A 26561-nucleotide genomic window follows, 5' to 3' on the forward strand; every position below is an offset into this window, starting at 1 on the left:
GGAGCACAGTGAAAATATTTCAAGTAACAGAGTTTATTTTATTTTATTCAAAAATAAATGTATATTTGTACTGTGCGTGCATGTGCAAACGGGAACGGGACACACATCTGTGCAATAGCACATACCACCAAAGTCACTGGCCCACTGTGCGTGTGTGTGTATCTGCGCGTGCAAACGGGAATGGGACACAGACATTTGAACTATTAAGTGATTAATGCCTACTGTGGCAAAGTTATAGCCAACAACTAGCCTAATAAAAAAGGCAGTGACATTGAACAAAAAGGAGACACTGGCATTACCACCAGGCAGCGTTTCCGTTAGCCGGTAATTACCGGTATTTGACCGGCAAAATCTGTTGAAGTCCGACATATTTAATCTCTCCGGTCATAGTGTCCGGTGAAAATAGTTCCCTCTGGGCACAGTTTGATTATTTGAATTGTATTTGGATGGGCTGGAGTTGGGTGGCCTATGCGATGAACGAAACAATCATTGCGTTTGTTGTCGTTGCTTCGCTCAGCGAGAGCTTGCTGCTGGATTTGCGGAAGGCATGCAGCTGCAGACCCACAGAACCCACCAGCTTTGCTGGCACAGTGCGGTCCCCAGACCTGGAAAGCTGCTCTGCGGGTCTGCAGCTGGATGCTTCTTGCAAACTAACTGCGGCCGGCTCACGCTGATAACAGCTTTCATTGTTGGACCGGCTGCTTGGTGGAGCAACGATGAAACGAATGTAATGAATCGTTCGTCGCATGGGCTATTTAATTTTGGCCTGTTTTGGTACGGTTCGGGTGGTCAAGTTGTGCTTGGAGGGAGTTGTTTTCACCGGACATTATGACCAGCACCAAGTCGTTGGGAGGTGGAGATATACATCACGCAAACCCACGATAATGTTGCCGTCTCTCTCTGCAAAATTTCTCAGTTCTTTGCTTGATATAATTAATACAAATGTCCAATATAACGGAATTCGTTAGCTCATAAAAATGTGATTATAACAGACTGCTGTTTAGTGTCGGACCGACTGCCCACATACGCGGTCTATTTTATTTCAAGTCAGCAGCAGCACGGAGTATCGAGGGACTTATTTTATTTGGAATATATTAATGGCTGTATACGCAAAAGTAGCCTCGTTTTAAGTAATAATATTATAAATCTACATGCCTTGAGGATGACATTCTTTATATAGCCTGCCTATCAATTGTTTTAAAGCTCAATAAACTATGACCGGAATTAATCTCATTTGTCCGGTAGATTGAAATCTTGCAGGTCACGGAGACCGGCAACAATTTTTTCTAACGGAAACCCTGCCACCAGGGCCATCAGTAGAGGGGACTGTAAGGTGCCTTTTTGGTATACTACCTTTGCTAAAACTGTGTTCTCTGTTAAAGGTGGTAACTACTGGAATAGCCTACCAGTTGTGATTATAGAGTGCCCCACATACTCCATGTTCAAGACCCATCTTAAACTGCATCTTAAGGCAAACCAGAACTGTGATAATTTTTAATCTGATTTAGTTTATGTAACTTGTTTCTTGTTTTTATTGTTGTTTTTATCATTAATTGTCACAATGCTTTTACCCTAAGCAGGCTATTTATTTATTTATTGAAAGAGTTTTGCTGTCTCCTGGTGTAAATTAGCTCTTGCTACAACCCTGCATGTTTACATTTTGTATTTTGTACTTGATGTTCATTAACACTTTCCCACTCACGAGATATCTCGGGTTTCCGATAGTTATGTTGAAAGCCACTCACGAGATTTCTCGGATTTTTTTTTTTTTTTTTTTTTTAGCGATCTGAAATCATATTGCATCACGCGAGCCTACCCTAGTATACCCGAGCGCCGCCGGCGATCAGATGTGGAAAAAAGCGCCCCCTATCGTCTCCCAGATGACATAAGGGATTTTGGAATGGACTCAATGAAAATGGATGGGGGAAAAAATCCTGTACTCCACATTTTCCAGTCCACTGATGCAGCCGGGGTTATCACAGTTCATTCTGGAGCCTCTGAGACCCGCGGAATCATGTACTGCACTGTACACACGTTGGATCCATACACTTATCGATTTTTTCGAATGGTGATCAGGAATTGGAATATACCAGTTGGATACCATCTGATGTCAGGTAAGGAATCTATGTTATCAGTGTTAGGATAATCAGACTAATTTTGATGAAGATATAAGCTGTTTTATGAAATGGGCTCTTTCGGTTTCACTGTAAAAGTCCAAGAGGAAATGAACACGGCGATTATCCGTGCGCGGCTCGAATGTGCTTGCGTGCACGTATAATATTGATCATCTAGCGTTTATTTGAAAACGATTCATAAATAGGCTGACAAATATCAACGTTCTGGAATATTCCAGTAAAAGACGATTATCATAGAATGGTCTAGAATGAACTGTTTTTTACCTCAAAACGGGTGCTTTTCAAAATGCTCTCAAACGGAAATGAAGCGATAAAAAACCAATCTGCCTTGACAGCACTGACTGGAAAAGGATTCTTTGATAAGCGACGGGCAGATTAGACACATAGCCATAATTTAAAACATAGATTAGGCGATATTAAGCGTAACATTGGCGCCGATGGTGGCATTGAAGCGCTAACTCTGGCGCCACCTCGTGGCACTCAAAGTGTTAACATGTGCTGTCCCTATCAATAAACTATCAAATCAAACTACTGCTACAAAAGTAACAGTCACATAACTTTAGCTTTTGCCTCTTTTATGCATACAATGCCTATGTTTTGGCTAGTGTTGCTCTTCTAGAAAAATAATCCTTTCAGTGTTGCCTATTGAAATACTGTACACCTCCAGTACAGAAACATTGTACACATACACACACGCACAGTGGGCCAGTGACTTTGGTGTAGGGGTGTAACAATGCATCGCAATGCATCAATCCTAAGGGGAGAATTCAACTGCATCGATTTGAAAATGTTAGAATCGATTATTGCAATTTTAATGTGTACACAGTAGTGTTGTCAAAAATATCGAAAAATCGATATATATCGATTCTGAATATTTAAAACGGTTTCAATACTCATTTCCCGAAATATTGATACTTTCTGCAGTATCGATACCAGCTGGCTTGCTCGCAGTGTTCTACCGCAAGTTGTTGACAGACAGACACACGCTGTTGCAGAGCACGCTTGCCCCTCCTCCTCCTCCCCCTCAGAGAACAACAGACACACGCTGCTGCAGCCCTCCCCCTCACAGACCTCACAGTTTGTCAACAAAGATTTTAGCTCCGAATATGGCTAGTGCAGAGCCTCCGCAACTTGTGCTTGTGGATAAAGAAAACAGCAGAAGTGCTGTTTGGAAGTACTTCGGGTTTGAAGTAAACGACGAAGGAAAAGCTAAAGATGCCACGATGCCCATTTGCAAGCGTTGTTACAGAGCAGTGCCAACGATACAGCTATTAGCTAACGTTAGCTAGTCGTTCCTCCGTTAGCTTATGCTAGCTAGCTGGCCACCTTTATAATTACTTCATGGAAACGGAGTAACGTTAAGTCGGGTTCATACTAACTACACTAACTACACTCGACATAACGTTACCCCGTTTCCATGAAGTGTTTAATTAGCAGAAATCTTGTTGAAAATGTAACGTTAATAAATGCTCCGAGTCCGAGCATAGCTCCGGAGAAATCTCTCTCTCTCTCTCTCTCTCTCTCTCTCTCTCTCTCGCCGTCATGAAAATTGTTGTCGTTGTTGTTTTAACCAAATAAAAAGCAGCAGCACTATTGCATAACTGAGTCATGTTTGCTATGTATTTCTTTCTTTAGGGGAGTTTGTTTCACAGTTTTAGCATGATGTTTTATAGGTGGCTAGGTTAAACAGGTTTTTGTTTTTAAGGAGGGGTTTGATTTAGATTAGATCATTTAGTTATTTTTAAATGTCTGATCTAAAGATAAACAAAGGGTTTTAAAGGTGTTATATTTATCTTCTCTTATAGTACCAGAGAGAAGCTGAGGAGAATCAACCAGCAACAAAAGCAAAATTTGTTAAAAAAAAATTAAAATAAATAAATATTATACATATACTTCGATACGATACCTTGAAAAGTATCGATATTCGATACCATTTTTTATACCAAAATATATATATATATATATATATATATCGAAAATGGTATCGAATATCGATACTTTTCAAGGTATCGTATCGAAGTCGAAATTCCAGTATCGTAACAACACTAGTACACAGTGTTATGTTATTATCATGTCCGTTACAGCCAACACAACGACATACGCTACTGCATCAACGTTATGATAACAAAGCAAGGCATTCGTTTTGTTGCATTAACGTTATATTACTATTGCTATCGATACATCTAGGTCATAGGTGTCAAACTCACGGCCCGCGGGCCAAATGCGGCCCGCCACGTCATTTGATGTGGCCCCCCAAGAGCTCAAGTAAAAAATTTTTTTTTTTTTTTTTTTTTTTTTTTTACATTAATATTGGGTTAAAAAATAGCAGTGTTAAAATAATTGTGGGTTAATGCGTTAATAAAGCTTTAACTTTGACAGCCTTAGTTATTACACATTCTTACACATACATGTATGTTGAACATCTGAGGTATTGATGAAGTAACAAAGGAAAAAAGCCAAAAGCACTTACTCCTCAGACATTCTTTGACAATTTTACAGCCCAAAATACAAAAAAAGATCCAGGCGGAATAGGTAACAAAGGGTTGAAGAAATATTGTCTGAACTGTCAGATGCAAACTGGCTGTGTGACATAACCGAGCATCTCGCTCAATTGAATAAGAAGCTGTAGGGACGCAAACAAGTCCCACCCAAACCCTGACCAATATAGTTGTGAACTGAGACAACCCTTATTTTGTTATTTTTGAGTACAGTTACAGTTGTGTGTTCATGCAGACACATAATAGCAATTTCATTACGAATTGAAAATGGGGGACCCTGATGTAAACAAGTCGAAAGTCTTTCTCTGGTCTGCATCCCCTTAACAATTGTGTGTATTGAGCTGTACTGTACCCATTCTGCAATCTGTTAATTAAAGTTAATTAAACTATCTTCCATTAGTTGGATGTATGGCCTCTGCAAGGTTGTGTGCAGCCATTTGTTTTTGTAACATCTGCTACATCTGTCCCATGTGTTCTTTGCAGCTCACAGTTGTTAGTTCTGCCCCTCTTGACTGTGACAAAAAGGTTTTGAACAAACTTAATGTCATAGCTTGTATTTGATGATATTCTTCTTTGTTATTTACTTGAATGGTTTGATCATTGATTGATGGAGTAATATGGGGTTCTGATAAACTAAAATTATTTGTTAAAATAACATAAGCTAACATATATTTTTACATTTATGCAAATGCATATGCAATATGTATAACTTGAATAAGTAATAAATACAGAAACAACATGTTTAACAATATGTAAATGTGTAGCTACATTTATTTTACATTACATTAACATTTATACGGTCTTTGGCCCTTTGAGGGCAACCATAATGCTGATGTGGCCCTCTGTGAAAATGAGTTTGACACCCCTGATCTAGGTGTTCTAAAATCTATTGCTATTGGTAAGACTAGAATAAGTTACTGTCTCGGAAAACTCTCGCATATCGCAATGGCGGACTTTCAGGAAGTAAAAAGGCAAATGAGAGCTTCCGATTGGTCATTTCCTTTCCCCCCCTTGAAACCAGTCACGTCACTCTACTGTGATTGGACCGTTGGCTTGAGTGCAATGTGGGACTTGTAGTTTTTGAACGATTATCAGCGGAGAGAAAAAAAGCACGACTGAGGCTGTAATCTTCACTTGCACACCGTGCGAGTAATAGATTTTTCCGGTTCGCACACACATATTTTTAGGGGCATATGCAAGCAATATGGTCGCACTGTAGAGCCCTGCTCTGATGTCTCACATGCACTTATACAAAAACAAAGACTGAAGCGGATATATATCTTCGGCTCGCCATTTATTTACCTTTTCTGTTATACTCCCAGACCAGCTCAAGTCTGGGACAGTATGAACTATGAGAGTCACTACCCCAGACAAGAAATTGACAGTATGAACAGTGGTCTCATAGCGCCATCTAGCGGTCACCTGCAGATGATGCAGTCAATAGTGATCCTTCTTAATTGTATTAAGAATATGCTGTTGCAATTGCAATGTATGTAAATGTATACCTGCTGTTCATATGTTCTCATTGTTCTGTCACGCTGTAAACGATGGGAGTTAGTCACCTTGTTTGTAGAGCTAAATCTATATTCTATATTATAGCCATGGATACAATACTATAGTCATTTGACATTGAGTTTCTTCCGGTCAAGATGCAAAAAAGAGATCATTTTTCCATCCATACGTTCCCGTGTTATACCGTGGTGAATATAAGTATGGTTTTAGAGCGGTCTAGGGCAGGGGTTCCCAAACTTTTTCAGCTCGAGACCCAAAAGAGAAATTTGGTGTTTCCCCGGGACCCAAACTTACAAAAATACATCATGAATTGCCATAACATACATTTATAAACTACTGATAAAGAACACAACAAACCATGAATTTCAAATGTATATGAAATGTATTTATTTAATTATAAAAGTACATCACAGCAATAATCAGAGTGTAATGTTAAGTTGCTCACCACCTCATAACATATGTACATACAATTTTGTAACACTTTTAAATGAACAAATATGTTCTACTCTCCTTTCTATTTCTCACCCCTTTTTCAACTCTCCATTTCTTACCCCCTCCCTCAGTCCCTCAACCTTAAACCCCAACATTGAGCAACATTCTGATTAATTTGTACTGACTTATTTAAAAATTCTACTGACCTGACGTCATGCTAGAAGGGGTATAGGATGTCCGATATTATCGGCCTACCGATATTATCGGCCGATATTGGCATTAAAATGTGATATCGGAAAATATCGGTATCGGTTTTAAAAAATTTATTTAAATTTTAATTTTTTTTAAACATTTCTATAACCTTTATTTACCCAGGCAATCAAGTAAGAACAAATTCTGATTTTATTTATTGTCAAAAGTATGCATAATGTTGTGTTAATTCCACAACAAGAGATATGTAATGTTAATTACCTGAAATTATTCTGTTTTTTGGGGGGGGAAACCCTGCATATCTGTATCGGTTGATATCGGTATTTGAAATTAAGAGTTGGACAATATCGGTATATCGGTATCGGTAAAAAAGCCAATATCGAGCATCCCTATATTTCATCTATGGCACTGTTACGAACTGGCTCAAGCTCGCAACGAGAAGAGGGAGACACAGGCACAATTTAAGAAATAACAAAAGATTTATTTAATTAACTAAAAGAGCAGCCAATATATATGAGTATCAGTGTCAGCAGTGTGTGGATGAGTGTATGTGTAGCATGAATGTGTAATGTGTAATGTGAATGAACCTTAAGAAAAGCAACAAAAACAAATGAACCAAAATTTAACAACCAAATAACCAACAACAACCAGTCAAGCAAAGAACCAAAAACAAAATGGGGTGTTCGCCAGAGAACCAGAGGCAGCTTCTCTCTGATATCCTGCCTGGGACACCCCGGCCCAGGTGTGCCCCAATTAGCTGACAAGCCTTCCCCAGCTCTGCTCTGCCAGCCAGAGCAGAGGAAGACAACACAGTGTGGGGGAGGGTCGTCACACACAATGAAATCTAATGAGAGGTATGTGGCTGGTTGAAGTTTTCAACCAGCAGATCTATTCTGTGCTTGGTTTTTGAAAGTTCTATTCTGAGGTCATGCTGAGCATTTAGTCTGTTTCTGTATTTGTTTTTCAGGTATGCTAGAGTAGAAAACCCAGATTCACATAAGTATGTGGTGCCAAACTGAATCAACACATCTACAGCTTTTTTATAAAAAAAAATTAAAATAAAAAATGTTGCGACCCAATAAAAACGGGTCCGCGACCCAGAGTTTGGGAAACGCTGGTCTATGGTAATTCATGAAATGCTTAGTTATTATGGCAGTATACGTCGATTCCATTGTACACGTTGCCATGTTTTGCCTGTATACGCTATTATCCCGAAATCAAATCTAGATCATAGCTATTATGTTCCATCATGAATGCATGAAAGGGGGGGGGGGGGTCGTTTCTGATTATTTGATTGTCAGTAACGGTATTCGCATTGAACACTAAAAACGGTTATCAGCCCGATCGGTATGAAAGCATTGCAGGATCAAGCTACAATTTACGTCAAATCGCCCTTACCTGTGGCCGGGAGTAATCCAAAAAGAATATTCCAATTGTTTGATCGCCATCTGGTATATCCAATGTCCATTTGCTCGACGGCATAATCCACCACAACATATGGATCGGGCATATTTGACGGGCTTCAATGTAACCGGCAGAACCGTTCCACTTGCCCGATAAGGAAAAATTTAACCCCGAAACCCTTGGCCATCCCACAGCCCAGGATACGATGTTAGAAAGGGTGCTCGATACCGCCGTCTAGCGTGATGCGGCCGGTATTGCACCTAAGCATTCTCAATGCGATTCCCAATGTTAACCCCCGAGTCAGTGGGCCTGTAATGAATAGAAATATTGAATAAAAGAAATAACAATCAAATAACGAGTATACTCGTTGTTGGCGTTCAACAATTGGCGGCCAATAACGAGTATTATCGTTGTTGGCAGTGAATGAGTTAAAAGTAATTTTTTGTTGGAAAATATTTTTACAGTACTTCAACTCATTATAAAGAGAATTCCAGAGTTTGACTCCCACCACTGATATACACATCTGTTTTAGGGTTGTCCGTGCACACTGATGTTTAAAATGACCTTCCCTTCTATGCTCTCCATTCTGTGATATGAGGACAAACCTGTTTTGTAGATTGGCTGGTAATGCTTTACTTTTGGCCTTGTGCTACTAATGTCTGTAACTTAAAGGAAAACTCCAACATTTTGGGAAATTAGCTTATTTAACATCTTCCCTGGAGTTAGACAAGAAGATACATACCTTTTTTGTCTCTGTGCGTGCATTTAGCTTAGGGAACAGTCGCTCCGTTAGCGTAGCTTAGCTTCATCACTGGAAGTGGGGGGGTTTTAGAGCCTGACGTTCCCTACAGTGCCCTACAGTCACCAAATACACTCCAAATACAACTCAAACGTTCCTGTAAACATGTTGTGACCTGTGTATTTACCACGTGGAGAAATAAAAAATAATTGAATTCGACAATTACGTTTTCTAAGCAGATATACTCGGAACAATTTTTTGCCGAACGACTCCTCTCTGAGCGCAGTCAGTGATTTCTACGTGGAAGCCGTGTTTGTTTACATTCTCATTCATTCAAAGGATCCGAACCGATTGAAGTTTATGGATACCATGACTTAAAATCCTCTTACCTTGACGATTAAAAGCCTCCCCAATTTAGAAAACAGTAATCCAATGGCTGGTATTGATAATATACTACTAACTACTGCACGCTCGGAGCTAACCGGAGCTAACACTAAAGCTAATATAATGACTTCCTTTCTGGGGGCTTTCAAAATAAAAGAGCGACGTCTATAGCAGCGGAATACGTTTATTTTGTACATTATCTAATGTTAACACGAACCTAAACTAACTTTAGGTTAGTTGTAACGTTAGTTTAGGTTCGTGCTAACTCCAGGGAAGATGTTAAATAATCGAATTTCCCAAAATGTTGGATAGTCTCGATAGTCTGCTTTACAAATAATCCTAATAGCTCTCTTCTGTAGGAGATACAGTGGTTTTATATTACTCTTATAGGTGTTACCCCATACTTCCACACAGTAATTAATATAAGGCAATATGAGTGCACTTAGCTCCACTCAACAACACAGACAGTCTTCCGTTAACATTTAGCTCCACTCAACAACACAGACAGTCTTCCGTCAACAACACTTAGCTCCAATCAACAACACAGACAGTCTTCCATTAACATTTTAGCTCCACTCAACAACACAGACAGTCTTCCGTCAACAACACTTAGCTCCACTCAACAACACAGACAGTCTTCCATCAACAACACTTAGCTCCACTCAACAACACAGACAGTCTTCCGTTAACATTTAGCTCCACTCAACAACACAGACAGTCTTCCGTCAACAACACTTAGCTCCACTCAACAGCACAGACAGTCTTCCGTCAACAACACTTAGCTCCACTCAACAGCACAGACAGTCTTCCGTCAACAACACTTAGCTCCACTCAACAACACAGAGAGTCTTCCGTCAACAACACTTAGCTCCACTCAACAACACAGACAGTCTTCCATCAACAACACTTAGCTCCACTCAACAACACAGACAGTCACAGACAGGAGGCTTGTCCAGCAGTAGTTGGAGAATGTAGTCTTTTCCAGGGTAATGTGCACACTGCACAGGCACTGTTTTCTCACATTTGCCATAACATATTACTCAACTAATTACGGCACACCTGGTAAAAAGTTTTAAAATGTCCAATCTTCTTTTCAATCCACTCGCCAGACCGTCAGGACCTGGAGGAGCCTTCCAAGGTGGAGGTGCTGCAGGAGCCCTTACTGGAGGCCCTGAAGATCTACTCCCGCAGGCGTCGGCCCAGCATGCCCCTCATGTTCCCCAAGGCCCTCATGAAGATCACCGACCTGCGCAGCATCAGCGCCAAAGGTCAGAGGGTCATAGGTTCAGTAAACTTCGAATCTATGCTATGACTACTAGGGGTGGGGATTCACCAGAGGCCCCACGATATGATATTATCACAATACTAAAGTCAGGATATTGTGATATATTGCAATTTGTTACCTTTTTTCAACTGCAAATTGTGTCTCCAATGGAAAAATGTGTTAACATCTGCAAAATAAATATATATATATATACATCATCTGTCTATCTAATATGTTTTTTTGTCTGTTCATTGCAGTAAAATGGTATTGTCAAGCAAAATATCAAACTTTTTATATCAAGACTTAGCATGACTATTGATATATTGGCACGCAAATATTGCATATAATATTTTCCCCACCCCTAATGACTACTATAACTGATCACAGGAGCAGTTTGCTGGGCCTCTGCTGCTCACAGACCTGTGATCTTCAGCTGAATAAGACCTGTTATCTCTCTCTCTCTCTCTCTCTCTCTCTCTCTCTCTCTCTCTCTATCTCTCTCTCTCTCTCTCTCTCTCTCTCTCTCTCTCTCTCTCTCTCTCTCTCTCTCTCTCTCTCTCTCTCAGAAAGATATGTGATGTTGTTTGAGTCTTGTAATCTCAAGAGATATGGCTGATTATGTAATCGTTATATGATACGATGACCCAGAAGGGATTAGTGTCGATAGAATTTGATCCATTCCGATTCTGCTTATCAAGGCGATAGAAAAGAAAATGTGATTCCTTTGACAATTGGGGTTGCCACTGTACAGAAGTAAAGACATTACATTGTAAAATACTTTGCTTACAAAAGACATTCTCTAGTATTGACAACAGAAATTGATACTCTGTACTTAATAATTCTTCTGATTCCGACCAATGCGATCCCAGTTAGTCCTCACAAAGTGTGACCAACTATTACCTGTGTCCTGTTCTCCACAGGAGCCGAGCGGGTGGTCACTCTGAAGATGGAGATCCCGGGGTCCATGCCTCCTCTGATCCAGGAGATGCTGGAGGACCTGGAGAACCTGGAGAAGCAGGAGAAGCAGAAGAGGCAGGAGGAGAACCGGGCGGAGCAGCAGAACACCAGCGGCCCACACACGCTCTCAGTCTCCACGCAGTACCTGGACACCGGCTTCTTTGTCTGAGCCCACTTCGCAGAACAATACCTCTCAGCGGAAAGCGCCCTACCTGAAGGAAAATGCCACGCGGCTACATGCTAACAGTAACAGCTACAAAAAGAAAACGCAGTCCAGAGAGTTCTTTTGCTAGTTTTTTACCTCAGTTTTCTTTTTCTCAACTGTATTTATATTTGCATGACATATCACATTGATTCATTTCTTACCTCATTAACACTTTCACTACCACACTACCAAAGGGTTAACCCTTTCACTGCGACATTACAGAAGGTTAACCCTTTCACTGCCACACGACAAAGGGTTAACCCTTTCACAACCACACTACAGAAGGTTCTGTTTCATATGGTTCTCGCTCAGCGTCACTACTGCACTATACTTCACTCGTGCACTCGCAATGAATAAAAAATTCCACAATGTACCTTTACATCCCAACATTCGTCTGACCACACCCCTATCAGCTTACCTTCATAAGCAGGTGTGTGGCCACCTACTCGCCTCCTTCTTCGCTTTCACCACAAGGAAGTGCCTTCGGTAGATCCCCACTTGACGAGGTTGCTAGTTGAAGAAAGTTGAGACGTGTTTACATTGTGCTTATTTTTTTCTTCTCTCATAAGTATTCGATAGAAAAATCTAAGTCATAATGTCTACTTCGGAGAGTCGCAGAGCCACTCTTCACCAGCGGTTCTCCATTCCCGCCTCCGTCGTGCGTTCTGGTGCGGGGCTGTTGCCTCTCTCGTGGGTGGCAGCCACGCCCAGTAGGCATCCGATGGGTAGTTTGCCTCTCCGAGGAGCCGGTGCACCGGTGCTGTCGTCTCTGCGATGGCCTGGTCCTGGCTCTGGTTCCTCTGTTTCCGGGGAATCGTCCGCTGTTGAGCGGCCGGTTCCTTTGGTTCCGGAGGATTTGAGACGCAAACTTTTTGCGTCTGCTCGCTCCCGTCGCAAGATGGTGGTTTGCAGACGCGAACGGCCTGGGTTTGGTGAATTGCTGGAGACCAGCGAGGATGCGTCGGTCTCTATCTGCCCGATGGAAACAGAGGACTACATGGTAGAGGCAGACGGGTTCTTGTTTGAAGGCCCAGTAGAGACGAGTATCCCACCCGTCCAGGTAACACTGGAGGGGGGTGAAATGTCTCCTTGGGGCGCCTTGTTCGAGGATGTCGGGGAAAACCCTCGGCCTCATCGGCAGGATGCCCTACTATCAGCCACATCAGACTGTGGCTCCTTGACCAGTCGAAGCCTGCTGCATGTGAGGGATGCGGGTTCCGTGGAGGAAAGTCTGCAGGGGGAACTGCAGGCTTTGTTCCCCGAGCTTATGGCGGTGGCGGCCGCTGCAAACGGCGTGCCGTTGCCGCAGCCACTGCCTGCTCCTGTCCCTGATGATCTAATAGGTCATCTCTGGCAACGTCGCCCGGTGAGAGGGGTGGACGTTGTCTACCCATTTTTCCCCTCAATGGGGGCCTATGTTCGTCGGGGCCAGGTGGTGTCCCACATCATGGGCCTCACCCCCGCCTACGTACCGGTTACGCGGGTGGTGGGTTTGGTCGACGGTATGAGAGAGGGCGTGCCACGGCTTGATAGGCCGATGGCCGCTCTCCTCTGTCCGGAAGTGGTGTGGGAGCCGTTATGCAAGCCGGTTCTTCAAGGAAAATCGGCTAGGCGGTTGGCTTATTGGAGCGACCAGTCGTTCATCTCTGGTACACAATCTCTGGCTGCCGCGTCTAATGTCGCGCAGCTGGCAAGATTTATATCCGGGATAATGACGGGCGGCACGGAGCTGACTGATGTCCAACATGACCAGCTCACCCAGGCGGCAGGAGCTGTCCTGCATCTGACTCAGCTGCAGGCCATAGCCGCTGGGAAAGTGCGCGCCCTGGCAACTCTAACCCAGCGCCACCTTTGGCTGGAGCAGGCCCGTGTGCCGGAGAAGAAGAGAGGTCCTCTTCTAACGGCCACCCTCTCCGATGCTGGACTGTTCGGGAAGGCCCTGCAATTGATGACCTCAACGTGCAGAGAGATGGCAGAGGAGAGATCCGTGCTCCAACCCCATTTTCCACCTCCCGTCATCGCCGGTGGAGTCAGACGGCTTCCACGTCGTCGAGCTTCCTCCGCCGTGGCTGCTACTGCCTCCACCGCCACTGCTGGCCCATCGAAGAAGGCTAGGAGGAGAGACGGTGCTGCTGCAGCCGGCCCACCTACGACCGGAGGAGACGGTAGGGATCGCCGTGACCAGCAACCGATTATCTACCGTCCCTCCGGGGCTTCTCGGGGTGGCAAAGCCCGAGCGGCTCGAGGCAGCAGACGCCGCTAGACCCAGTGACTTTTTTCCCCTGCGGTCCCCTCTGTTTACCCCTCCCCGGCCTCTCATATTATTTGTTTGCTCATAAATAAAAAGTCCCCTCTAAAGGGGGACTGTATTTTTTGTTAAACAAACTGTGTTTCTTCACCAAAACATATGAGGTTGCAAAGTGTGAATCTGCACTAGTATACATTGATAGAAGGGTTACGTTCGTGTTATGAGCTTAAGCAAGGTCTGCAGCATACACTCGGTTATAGAAAGGTTTCTATCTCGGCCTGACACTCCACATGCAGGTAGAAGCTGGTTGTATGGTCTGTTGCTTACACAAGAAGTAATGTTGAGCTACAACACTGTTGTGTTAGTTGCAGTAATGCTCGTATACACACGTTCCACGGCCTAGCCGTTACTCTCTCTATCAGTGTTTTTCTATGTACAACATGGAATGCGGGTGTAGGATTCACACACACACACACACAACTTGGTTTTGTTGTAAACCCTGTTCACAGTTCTGTGGGTAGCGTGCATTGTATTAGCTTGCGCTATTCATTAGCATTCTACCAAAGGTTTCATATGCTACAGTTGTTATTGTGTGTAGGGGGAAGGGTTTTGTGAGGGGGTGTCGAATAAACCCCTCCTTCCCACTTGATTGGTCAGGGGGGTTTTCTCATCTCCTGTTAGGCCAGTCAGGGCCAAGCCGTTAGGCGCCTTGGCAGGGAGGGGGGGGGGGAAAGGGTTGTCCTGACTCTGCTCCTATTAAAAACAGGAGTTGAGTGTTGGGTTTCCCCCCGTCATGGCATACGACACTACGTACGTTGCTATGACGATGGCTTCCGTGAGTTAGATCTTTACGTACGATCTGTTGTGTCAAAGTGTCGGGTTAGAGCGTAGGACTTACGGGTCCGCTACGCTCGATTTTATGTGTAACTTGAGTCAGTTGGTCACGTGACTCGTAGTTGCCATGGCTTTTTCATTCTACGACTCACGTGGGAAGGCTCTCTGGGGAATTTCGGTCTAAATCCCCTGTGAAAGGGGTGACTGGATGTAAAAATGTAAACAGTTTTTACCCTCGGCTGTGTAGAATGGGATTCATGTCTGTTGGTGCTTCCTTCTTTTTTATTAAAAAGAGTTGGACTTTAGGAAGCACCGCACCCCTCTTGTCGTTTCCCCTGGGCGCCTTGGGGATTCACTGAAAGGTCTAACTAGCCTGTTCATTGATGTGGTTGTGTCCCGACGCACGCTTAAGTGCTAGCTCGGGGTGTTCTGTTAAAGATCATGCGGGTAGCTAGTACGCCTTGGTTGCTTGTGGTTGAAACAGCGTTTTTATAAAGCAACTGGGATGGAGGTTTTTTCCTCTTCCGACAACCTGTTATTGGTTATCGACGGATTCTCGTTCATATCTGGGGGATGATAACAGAATGGATCTGAACATATGTAGAGGGGTCTCACGCCCCTTGGGGTGGGCCACCAAGCGCGGTTCGCACCGACCGTCTGGGTGGCGCCTTCTTTTCATGTTTTAAGATCAACACGCATATCTGCCCCTTCTCCTAGAGTAGGCATGTCGGTGTGGTTAGGGCACGGGACTGGTTCTGGTCACGTTGGTCCGGATCAGTTAACCCGTTGTCCGCCGGGGATGCAGATCTGCTAGATTCTGGTACCCTGAGGGACTTGGGCTTTTTTCGGGGGGAAAGGGCCCGCTCTTAGAGGGGCCTTATCCGAATACGCTGGCGATGTGGGGGGTGGTGTCACTAAGTGGCCACCTGGTGGGGTCTTGATGCCTGGCGTCATTGACCTCTCCGGGCCCCCGTTTTCCAGGGGATCCAGTCCCTTCAGTGGGTCTGGGTCTTCCTTCGCGCTCCGCTGCTACGGCCTTGCCACGGGGTTGGGTTTCCTCTTGACCCTGTGATTTCTGGGTGCGGTAACGAGGTTGTTCCTTCCATTCGTTCCCGGGTGGCATGCGGGTTGTGCATGTGTGTAGTCGTGGGGTCAAGCCACGGTCTGCTCACCCTGTGCGTTGAGTTGCTTGAGTGCCTCTTCGCACGGTCGGGTCCGTCGCCCTCCCGTGACCCTCCAATAGGGGGGGTATCCTCCATTAGGGAGGGTCGGGGGGGGCTCGGTCCTCCCCGATCTGATGGTTGTGGGGGGCCTCAGCGGGGTACATTTGTCGGGCTATGGCTCTCGCTCAGCCTCCCTTGTGCAGTAGTGACGCTGAGCGAGAACCATACGAAACAGAACGATAGGTTATAACTATAACCAAGTTCTGTGAGTAATGGTGACGCTCAGCGTCAGACGCCGCTGCGGCCCTTGATCTCACCTTGTGGTGAAAGCTTGGGAAGGAGGCGAGTAGGTGGCCACACACCTGCTTATGAAGGTAAGCTGATAGGGGTGTGGTCAGACGAATGTTGGGATGTAAAGGTACATTGTGGAATTTTTTATTCAGTGCGCGTGCACGAGTGAAGTATAGTGCAGTAGTGACGCTGAGCGTCACCATTACTCACAGAACTTGGTTATAGTTATAACCTATCGTTAACCCTTTCACTACCACACTACAGACGGTTAACCTTCTGTAGTGTGGTAGTGAAAGGTTAACCTTCTGTAGTGTGGTAGTGAAAGGGTTAAAATAACAATATATTTAGGAATAGGGTAGCAAAGTTAGGAAACATATGGAGTAAAAGAAAAAAACACTTGGAATTTCTTTTTTCGCTTTTCCAGCGCATGCTGACGTGAATCGTCGAGGTTGTATTTTCTGGATTCCTGAGTTGCTCGTGAGAGATGTCTGTGGGGAAGGAAACATTTTTAAAAGCTCTGAACTGATTGTTTGAAAAGTTAGGAGAAAGCAGTTTTATGTGTACAAAAGGGAAATGTAAATATGAAAGCTTGATAAAGTATTTACTCATAAAAGTGAAATAAGTACAAAGAGAATGTTTATAACTGGTAATAACAATGTTCACAAACTGACATAACTTGAGTCTAAGATAGGATATATAACAAAAGACTCACTAAAGGTCTGTATGTCAAGGCGGTACCATACGGTGCTGCTCACTTTGATGTAAATAACAGAACACGGTGCGGCTCGAGCGGATACCCGTATTAACGTCACATACAGCCTTTTCTTAAGTGAGATTTGCGCAGGATCGGAAAACGCTCATTCAACGACACAGAAGGATAGGGCATGACAACATGCATTATCATTCATTCAAATGAAAGGGCGAAAGAAAGGATGGATACATTTGTAGAGGTAATGGAAAAGGAATATGTAAGTAGGTAGAAGCCGGTACCTCATGTCAGAGCTCATGTGCCTACTCTAAATGTGTTTACATTTTCCATTATTCAAAGTCTTGCATGATCGGCTTGGTTTAACGAGTGCTACCTGTCACACTCTTTCATGTCAAGTCTACATTCCACATACCATGGTATGGCTACATTCCTCTCTCTATGATGACTCTTGTGGTGCATTAACTTGTCGTATTATTGGATGTGATCATATTTCTGATAGTTATTGGTCTATTAAAGTCTTAAAAGGTGTGTACTTTATTTCTCTTGAGTGTTTTATGTTTCTGCAGATTTTCTCCTGTGCAAGAGAGAGACTAGGGCAGTGGTTCTCAAAGTGGGGTCCGGGGACTCCCAGGGGTCCTTGAGGGGGGTCCCCAGCCAAATTTGTCATAGTTTAATTTCACTCATATTATTCACTGGAGGTTTGTCCAACGAGATGATGTACAACAATGACTATTCTGAGCGTAGGTTTCACTGTTATATCCACACGTATGTTCAATACAGTTATAGAATTCTGGACTCAATCACATCTAAAAACAAATATCTTCTCAGATGGGTGTCCCTGACCTATTATTTGTCAATCTGGGGGTCCTTGACATGAAAATGTTTGGGAACCAATGGAGTCTAGGGGACTCGTTGAATGACACAAGTGCTGTGGCCAGCTTCTCAGTCTCCCTTTGTCGTTTCATCATAGCCTGGTTCACACTTCCCCCTATAGTTTGTGTGGGGCATTGTCATTTACATTAGCTGCAAGCACATCAATTCTGCCCAGTGATAAATAAGTTTTATTATAGATCAGCGACTGAGCCCTATTTCACTTATCCCATAGCTATGCAAACAAGTTTTGACGGGAGTTAGCCAGTCAAAATTAATGGGGAATATTTTGCTTTTAGCTACTGCAACAGCTGTGTTGTAAATTAAAAGACACAGGAGTATGTAACCTGATGCACCAGATGGTTTGTTTGGCGGTTCTAGACCCTTTTTAGGGGGACTGAAGCCCCTAAATGTAATCTTAGCCCCCAAAATTGGGGGAGTAAAAAAAAAAATTAATTGTTCTTGTTTTTTTATTATTATTATTACAGACATGGATTGCCTGTTGACCTCATTGGTTAACTATACACATTTTTATAAAATGTCAGACGTTGGTAACGAACGTCATGTCAAGTCCCAGTCCAACATTCAACACAAGACGTGGAAGCAGATGTAGCTAGCTACCTACTGTAACTCGTTTAGTAATAGTGAATTTGCCAGTGCTGATGGGCAACAAGACAAGTATGTTGAAACGTTAGCTAGCACTATATAAAATTACTGACTATTCTGACAGAACATTGTCAAATTGGTCATTAGTTCCATGGTGTTGGTGTAATAATAGTCTCAAAGAACGTTAGCTAGCTGATGGTATTCGCTAGTTAGCTATCAAGCTAATGTTAGCTAGCTAGCCCAGCTAATCTGCTTGCTACAACGGCTTATTGCTGCCACACAAAATGAAAAAAATATGTCGTGGCCTCAAAATAGTATTTTGTTACCTCAAAATTTATTTAGTTACCTCAAATTAATCTGGGGCCTCAAAATAATAATTGAAAAAACCTTCACTCACTGGAAATGTCTTTCCCATAGATATATACGAAAATGTGTCTCTCTCGAACGCAGTGAGCGCTCCGTAATATGATCATGATCATTATGATCGACTGGAATAAAAAAATATATATATAGGTTTAGCCTACTACTTACATACTGTAGTTGTCTCCTTTGTTCATTAATGTTACCTAAATGTCATAAGTGAATTGTATAGAAACACCTCACCAAAATTGACTATTGCACAACTGATTTGAGAAAAAAATGTAAACGCCATACCTTGGCATTTTGTGAAATGGTGCTACTGCTCTAGGGGCTGAGCCCCCATAAAGGTCTAATGCTAGAACCGGCCCTATACTTACACAGATCTCGCGAATCCAGCTTCCAGTTCTACAATAAAACTGAAATGAATTAAATGTGTCATCATTTTACAAAGGTAATTTCAACACACCTGTTTTCAGAGAGCACAAATGGGCACATAATGTGCTCTGTTTGTTTACATAGTGACTGAAACAAGACACGATACATCATCCCTGATTCCAGTTCAATATGAGCCTTTCACCATAACTTTATTTGTCATTGTTTATCTGAATGCCTCATCAACTGGTTGCAACCAGAACCCCCTTAAACTAAACCCCTTGAACACGTTATATTTAGTCAATGTGAAGTATAGACTGGTTGCTATTTCTTATCTTTCAGTATACAAAATGTATGAAAGTGCTAAATTCTTTTGAGTTGCTCTCATATCTCAGCGATATGAAACGAATGATAGTCAGTTGACATCCATTAAATATATTAAAGCTTTAATTTCATTGAATAATTACAGTCATCTCAGAGTATATTGTACATTCATACAGTAAAACAGCATTCCCAAAAAAATGAAGCACTTGAAATATATGCTACGATGTGCAATTCTGCATGGAGAAGTGGAAAGACTGGACTGAATGAATCCTGAGGAATGAATAAAGTGCAAGCTGAGAAAAACCTGAGAAAACAAACCACACAAACCTCACACAAGCAGGGCAACACAACCCCACAGATAAATTGTTATATAGCGATTTGTACAGCATTACGTAAGGGTGCTTGCAGGCATGCACAGAATGTTAGTCTGTGTAGATCGATGACAATAGTCTCTCCAAGAGAGTGCATGTATGCATACACACGTGTGTGATTATACTGATGGTCATTTCTTCACTCCACAGCTACTGTTCACAGCATCCTGGTCGCTCCTAAAATCAAACCCAGTGTAAGATTATATATATCCTGAACATCCATAAAAATATATGAGTACTTGTTGTCTATTCATGGATATAAAACAAAATAAGCAAACGTGTAATCGTAGGAAATCTGACGTTATTATTTTATGAGTTTTGAGTTATGCAACCTTATGACATATCATTAAAATTAAATTGACTGAGATAGTTTAAAAATAGAAATGTGACCTGTCATATTCCCATAACTACTGTAAACATCCCAACAGGACTGCATTTTCCTTACCTTGGGACTAACTAAGCAAAACTAGCAGAAAAACATCTTTGCACATTTTTGGGAAATGTCTGCTTTTGCAGAATTACAACCCGAAAGCCAATTTCAACAGGATACCCCTTTAATTATGTTAATATCTCCCAACCAGTCACCTGGTGTTGCTTTGTAGTATCTATCCTCTTCCAGGACCTCCTCTATGATGGCCTGAAACAGAGCATTATACAGAAACAGACTAAAGCACTTCATGAGTGGCACATAGGTGTTCACCAAAATCTAAATCTTAGATATCAAAGTCTCACCAATGAAATAGTTCCTTCTACCACATACTGTCCATATCTGTTCCTTAAACCCACCTGCATTTGCTCATAGGTGATACCATCCTTGAGGTTCCCATCGCCTGTGATGTCTACAGTATGTGAGAGACAGCAATGGAATGTATGGTTGATTGGGGTTGCATCCACATCATCACTGTAATTTGTTGTGTTAGAAGTGTGATTTTCTTTTAACTTAGGTTCTCAAAATTAAAGCAAGTGAACCATATGAGTGTAAATACCCAGGGCAGTGCCAGCCAGTAGCCTACTGGTAGCTGCTGACTGTTTCATTCATGAAATCATTTAGAGATTTGAGTGATAAAGAGTCCAACTATTACTGTAATGCCATGTTGTCCCATAGTCTGACTGGTTGTTCTAGTGAGGGTAACTCTATATAGTCTATATCTAGACTCTAGTTCCAGTGAGGGTAACTCTATATAGTCTATATCTAGACTCTAGTTCTAGTGAGGGTAACTCTACATGGTCTAGACTCTAGTTCCAGTGAGGGTAACTACATGGTCTAGACTCTAGTTCTAGTGAGAGTAACTCTACATGGTCTAGACTCTAGTTCTAGTGAGGGTAACTCTACATGGTCTACTCTAGACTCTAGTTCCAGTGAGGGTAACTCTACATGGTCTAGACTCTAGTTCTAGTGAGGGTAACTCTACATGGTCTAGACTCTAGTTCTAGTGAGGGTAACTCTACATGGTCTAGACTCTAGTTCCAGTGAGGGTAACTCTACATGGTCTAGAGTCTAGACTCTAGTTCTAGTGAGAGTAACTCTACATGGTCTAGACTCTAGTTCCAGTGAGGGTAACTCTACATGGTCTAGACTCTAGTTCTAGTGAGGGTAACTCTACATGGTCTAGACTCTAGTTCCAGTGAGGGTAACTCTACATGGTCTAGACTCTAGTTCTAGTGAGAGTAACTCTACATGGTCATGATAACGACTATTGGTGAAGCGATGTCGAGATTCATTTGGTTTGGCAGCGAGAGCTAGATTTGCGAGAAGCATGCAGCCGCAGAGCAGACAGTTGTGCACGCACAGTGCAATACTCCAATTCAGCCATTGGCAATTCTGCTGAGCTTCCCCAGACCGGGATGAGAGCGCCGCTGGCTCTGCGGCTCTGCAGTTGCATACTATTGGTATGTGCTTCGTTGGGAGGCGGAGATATAATAGTCATCACGCAACGTTTATATTTCACGATAATGTTGCCGTCTCTCTGCCAAATTTCTCAGTTATTCGCTTGATATAATTAATACAAATGTCCAATATAACGGAATTCGTTAGCTCATAAAAATGTGATTATAACACACCGTTGTTTATTAATGTCGGCTGACTGCCCACAGACACCTATTTGATTTAAAGTCAGCAGCAGCACTGAGTCTCGGGACTTATTTATTTATTATTTTGTATGTTTGCATTGGGGGGTGCGCGAGCTAGGTCGGCAGGTGACAGGGGGTGCGCGGCCAAAAAAGTTTGGGAACCGCTGGTCTAGACTCTAGTTCTAGTGAAGGTAACTCTACATGGTCTACTCTAGACTCTAGTTCCAGTGAGGGTAACTCTACATGGTCTAGACTCTAGTTCCAGTGAGGGTAACTCTACATGGTCTAGACTCTAGTTCTAGTGAGGGTAACTCTACATGGTCTACTCTAGACTCTAGTTCCAGTGAGGGTAACTCTACATGGTCGACTCTAGATTCTAGTTCCAGTGAGGGTAACTCTACATGGTCTAGACTCTAGTTCCAGTGAGGGTAACTCTACATGGTCTACTCTAGACTCTAGTTCCAGTGAGGGTAACTCTACATGGTCTAGACTCTAGTTCTAGTGAGGGTAACTCTACATGGTCTAGACTCTAGTTCTAGTGAGAGTAACTCTACATGGTCTAGACTCTAGTTCTAGTGAGGGTAACTCTACATGGTCTAGACTCTAGTTCTAGTGAGAGTAACTACATGGTCTACTCTAGACTCTAGTTCCAGTGAGGGTAACTCTACATGGTCTAGACTCTAGTTCCAGTGAGGGTAACTCTACATGGTCTAGACTCTAGTTCTAGTGAGGGTAACTCTACATGGTCTAGACTCTAGTTCCAGTGAGGGTAACTCTGTCTGTGTAGATCGATGACAATAGTCTCTCCAAGAGAGTGCATGTATGCATACACACGTGTGTGATTATACTGATGGTAATTTCTTCACTCCACAGCTACTGTTCACAGCATCCTGGTCGCTCCTAAAATCAAACCCAGTGTAAGATTATATATATCCTGAACATCCATAAAAATATATGAGTACTTGTTGTCTATTCATGGATATAAAACAAAATAAGCAAACGTGTAATCGTAGGAAATCTGACGTTATTATTTTATGAGTTTTGAGTTATGCAACCTTATGACATATCATTAAAATTAAATTGACTGAGATAGTTTAAAAATAGAAATGTGACCTGTCATATTCCCATAACTACTGTAAACATCCCAACAGGACTGCATTTTCCTTACCTTGGGACTAACTAAGCAAAACTAGCAGAAAAACATCTTTGCACATTTTTGGGAAATGTTTGCTTTTGCAGAATTACAACCCGAAAGCCAATTTCAACAGGATACCCCTTTAATTATGTTAATATCTCCCAACCAGTCACCTGGTGTTGCTTTGTAGTATCTATCCTCTTCCAGGACCTCCTCTATGATGGCCTGAAACAGAGCATTATACAGAAACAGACTAAAGCACTTCATGAGTGGCACATAGGTGTTCACCAAAATCTAAATCTTAGATATCAAAGTCTCACCAATGAAATAGTTCCTTCTACCACATACTGTCCATATCTGTTCCTTAAACCCACCTGCATTTGCTCATAGGTGATACCATCCTTGAGGTTCCCATCGCCTGTGATGTCTACAGTATGTGAGAGACAGCAATGGAATGTATGGTTGATTGGGGTTGCATCCACATCATCACTGTAATTTGTTGTGTTAGAAGTGTGATTTTCTTTTAACTTAGGTTCTCAAAATTAAAGCAAGTGAACCATATGAGTGTAAATACCCAGGGCAGTGCCAGCCAGTAGCCTACTGGTAGCTGCTGACTGTTTCATTCATGAAATCATTTAGAGATTTGAGTGATAAAGAGTCCAACTACTACTGTAATGCCATGTTGTCCCATAGTCTGACTGGTTGTTCTAGTGAGGGTAACTCTATATAGTCTATATCTAGACTCTAGTTCCAGTGAGGGTAACTCTATATAGTCTATATCTAGACTCTAGTTCTAGTGAGGGTAACTCTACATGGTCTAGACTCTAGTTCCAGTGAGGGTAACTACATGGTCTAGACTCTAGTTCTAGTGAGAGTAACTCTACATGGTCTAGACTCTAGTTCTAGTGAGGGTAACTCTACATGGTCTACTCTAGACTCTAGTTCCAGTGAGGGTAACTCTACATGGTCTAGACTCTAGTTCTAGTGAGGGTAACTCTACATGGTCTAGACTCTAGTTCCAGTGAGGGTAACTCTACATGGTCTAGAGTCTAGACTCTAGTTCTAGTGAGAGTAACTCTACATGGTCTAGACTCTAGTTCCAGTGAGGGTAACTCTACATGGTCTAGACTCTAGTTCTAGTGAGGGTAACTCTACATGGTCTAGACCAGGGGTCGCCAATTAGATTTGCCCACGGGCCAAATTTTCCCCAAGCCATTTTGTGGCGGGCCAATGATAAGTGAACATTTTTTAACTGTAAAAAAAAAAACGACATATACATGTTTGCACTGTCTTTTTTCTATTATAAAGTGCCTCTCAGACAGTGCATTACACATGAACAGATCAGTAATTTGATTTTAATGCAGGTGCTCGCATTATAAATCGAGATCAGTAGGGTGCATTTGATTTTAAGCACCACAGCGGGTGTATTATACATCGAATGTATTATTATTATTATTAAAACACAACACTCACCGGCATAATGCAGGCAGCCCTGCCCTGGACTTGATATTGTTTCTGCTTCGGTCCTCCAAAATCCATGTTAATAACATGTTAAATGTCCACTCGCGTTGAATGCCCACCCAACTTGAACAGTTGCTTGCTCGTGTTGCCATGTCAACAAGCGAGAGTCACCGGTTGCTTATTGCAAGAGTTACCTGTTGCGATAAACCCGTATTTTAAGAATGACACCTGTTTATTAAAATAAGCTTTATAGGTCGTAAGCTCCTCTTCTGGCTCATCATATTTCCCCGTTGCATTGCAAAGAAGTTATTCAAAGACGTTTGTTTTGTTTTTGCAAACGTTCGCTCGCCGGCAGCCCGGCATCCCAAACGCGGAAGTGAAAGTGAAATTCCATTGGTTCTCCCAGTCCATGTGACCATTTCTAGCATTTCAATTGGCTATAGTGACAGCCATAGATATGATGAATAGATAGATACAGCTTCAAAAGACACTCTGGCGTCACAACGAGTGAATATTTCCTGCGCGTAAAATAAACATCATATTCTCAAAATAACCTGACGGGCCAGAAATTATTGCTGGCGGGCCCATTTCGGCCCGCGGGCCGCCTATTGCCGATCCCTGGTCTAGACTCTAGTTCCAGTGAGGGTAACTCTACATGGTCTAGACTCTAGTTCTAGTGAGAGTAACTCTACATGGTCATGATAACGACTATTGGTGAAGCGATGTCGAGATTCATTTGGTTTGGCAGCGAGAGCTAGATTTGCGAGAAGCATGCAGCCGCAGAGCAGACAGTTGTGCACGCACAGTGCAATACTCCAATTCAGCCATTGGCAATTCTGCTGAGCTTCCCCAGACCGGGATGAGAGCGCCGCTGGCTCTGCGGCTCTGCAGTTGCATACTATTGGTATGTGCTTCGTTGGGAGGCGGAGATATAATAGTCATCACGCAACGTTTATATTTCACGATAATGTTGCCGTCTCTCTGCCAAATTTCTCAGTTATTCGCTTGATATAATTAATACAAATGTCCAATATAACGGAATTCGTTAGCTCATAAAAATGTGATTATAACACACCGTTGTTTATTAATGTCGGCTGACTGCCCACAGACACCTATTTGATTTAAAGTCAGCAGCAGCACTGAGTCTCGGGACTTATTTATTTATTATTTTGTATGTTTGCATTGGGGGGTGCGCGAGCTAGGTCGGCAGGTGACAGGGGGTGCGCGGCCAAAAAAGTTTGGGAACCGCTGGTCTAGACTCTAGTTCTAGTGAAGGTAACTCTACATGGTCTACTCTAGACTCTAGTTCCAGTGAGGGTAACTCTACATGGTCTAGACTCTAGTTCCAGTGAGGGTAACTCTACATGGTCTAGACTCTAGTTCTAGTGAGGGTAACTCTACATGGTCTACTCTAGACTCTAGTTCCAGTGAGGGTAACTCTACATGGTCGACTCTAGATTCTAGTTCCAGTGAGGGTAACTCTACATGGTCTAGACTCTAGTTCCAGTGAGGGTAACTCTACATGGTCTACTCTAGACTCTAGTTCCAGTGAGGGTAACTCTACATGGTCTAGACTCTAGTTCTAGTGAGGGTAACTCTACATGGTCTAGACTCTAGTTCTAGTGAGAGTAACTCTACATGGTCTAGACTCTAGTTCTAGTGAGGGTAACTCTACATGGTCTAGACTCTAGTTCTAGTGAGAGTAACTACATGGTCTACTCTAGACTCTAGTTCCAGTGAGGGTAACTCTACATGGTCTAGACTCTAGTTCCAGTGAGGGTAACTCTACATGGTCTAGACTCTAGTTCTAGTGAGGGTAACTCTACATGGTCTAGACTCTAGTTCCAGTGAGGGTAACTCTACATGGTCTACTCTAGACTCTAGTTCTAGTGAGGGTAACTCTACATGGTCTACTCTAGACTCTAGTTCCAGTGTGGGTAACTCTACGTGGTCTAGACTCTAGTTCTAGTGAGAGTAACTCTACATGGTCTAGACTCTAGTTCTAGT

At 42.8% G+C, this 26561-nt stretch overlaps 2 protein-coding genes across 2 annotated transcripts in view; one reads left to right on the forward strand and one right to left on the reverse strand.

The window, feature by feature from the left end:
• Positions 1–11704, forward strand: part of LOC311246475 (retinoic acid receptor beta-like) — a gene marked incomplete at both ends in the record, with an annotated part of 68789 nt that extends 57085 nt beyond the window's left edge. The window contains 2 exons of the mRNA XM_084336629.1: positions 10424–10582; positions 11499–11704. Of these exons, the coding sequence (XP_084192755.1) occupies positions 10424–10582; positions 11499–11704 (365 nt within the window). The remainder of the gene's footprint in view (positions 1–10423; positions 10583–11498) is intronic.
• Positions 11705–11768: 64 nt separating this feature from the next.
• nek10 (NIMA-related kinase 10) overlaps positions 11769–26561 on the reverse strand; it is a gene marked incomplete at both ends in the record, with an annotated part of 39043 nt that continues 24250 nt past the window's right edge. The window contains 5 exons of the mRNA XM_084336631.1: positions 11769–11788; positions 20474–20525; positions 20675–20727; positions 23267–23318; positions 23468–23520. Of these exons, the coding sequence (XP_084192757.1) occupies positions 11769–11788; positions 20474–20525; positions 20675–20727; positions 23267–23318; positions 23468–23520 (230 nt within the window). The remainder of the gene's footprint in view (positions 11789–20473; positions 20526–20674; positions 20728–23266; positions 23319–23467; positions 23521–26561) is intronic.

Source organism: Notolepis coatsorum (genome assembly GCF_963971535.1).
Source record: "Notolepis coatsorum genome assembly, chromosome: 19".
Taxonomy (NCBI): Eukaryota; Metazoa; Chordata; class Actinopteri; order Aulopiformes; family Paralepididae; genus Notolepis; species Notolepis coatsorum.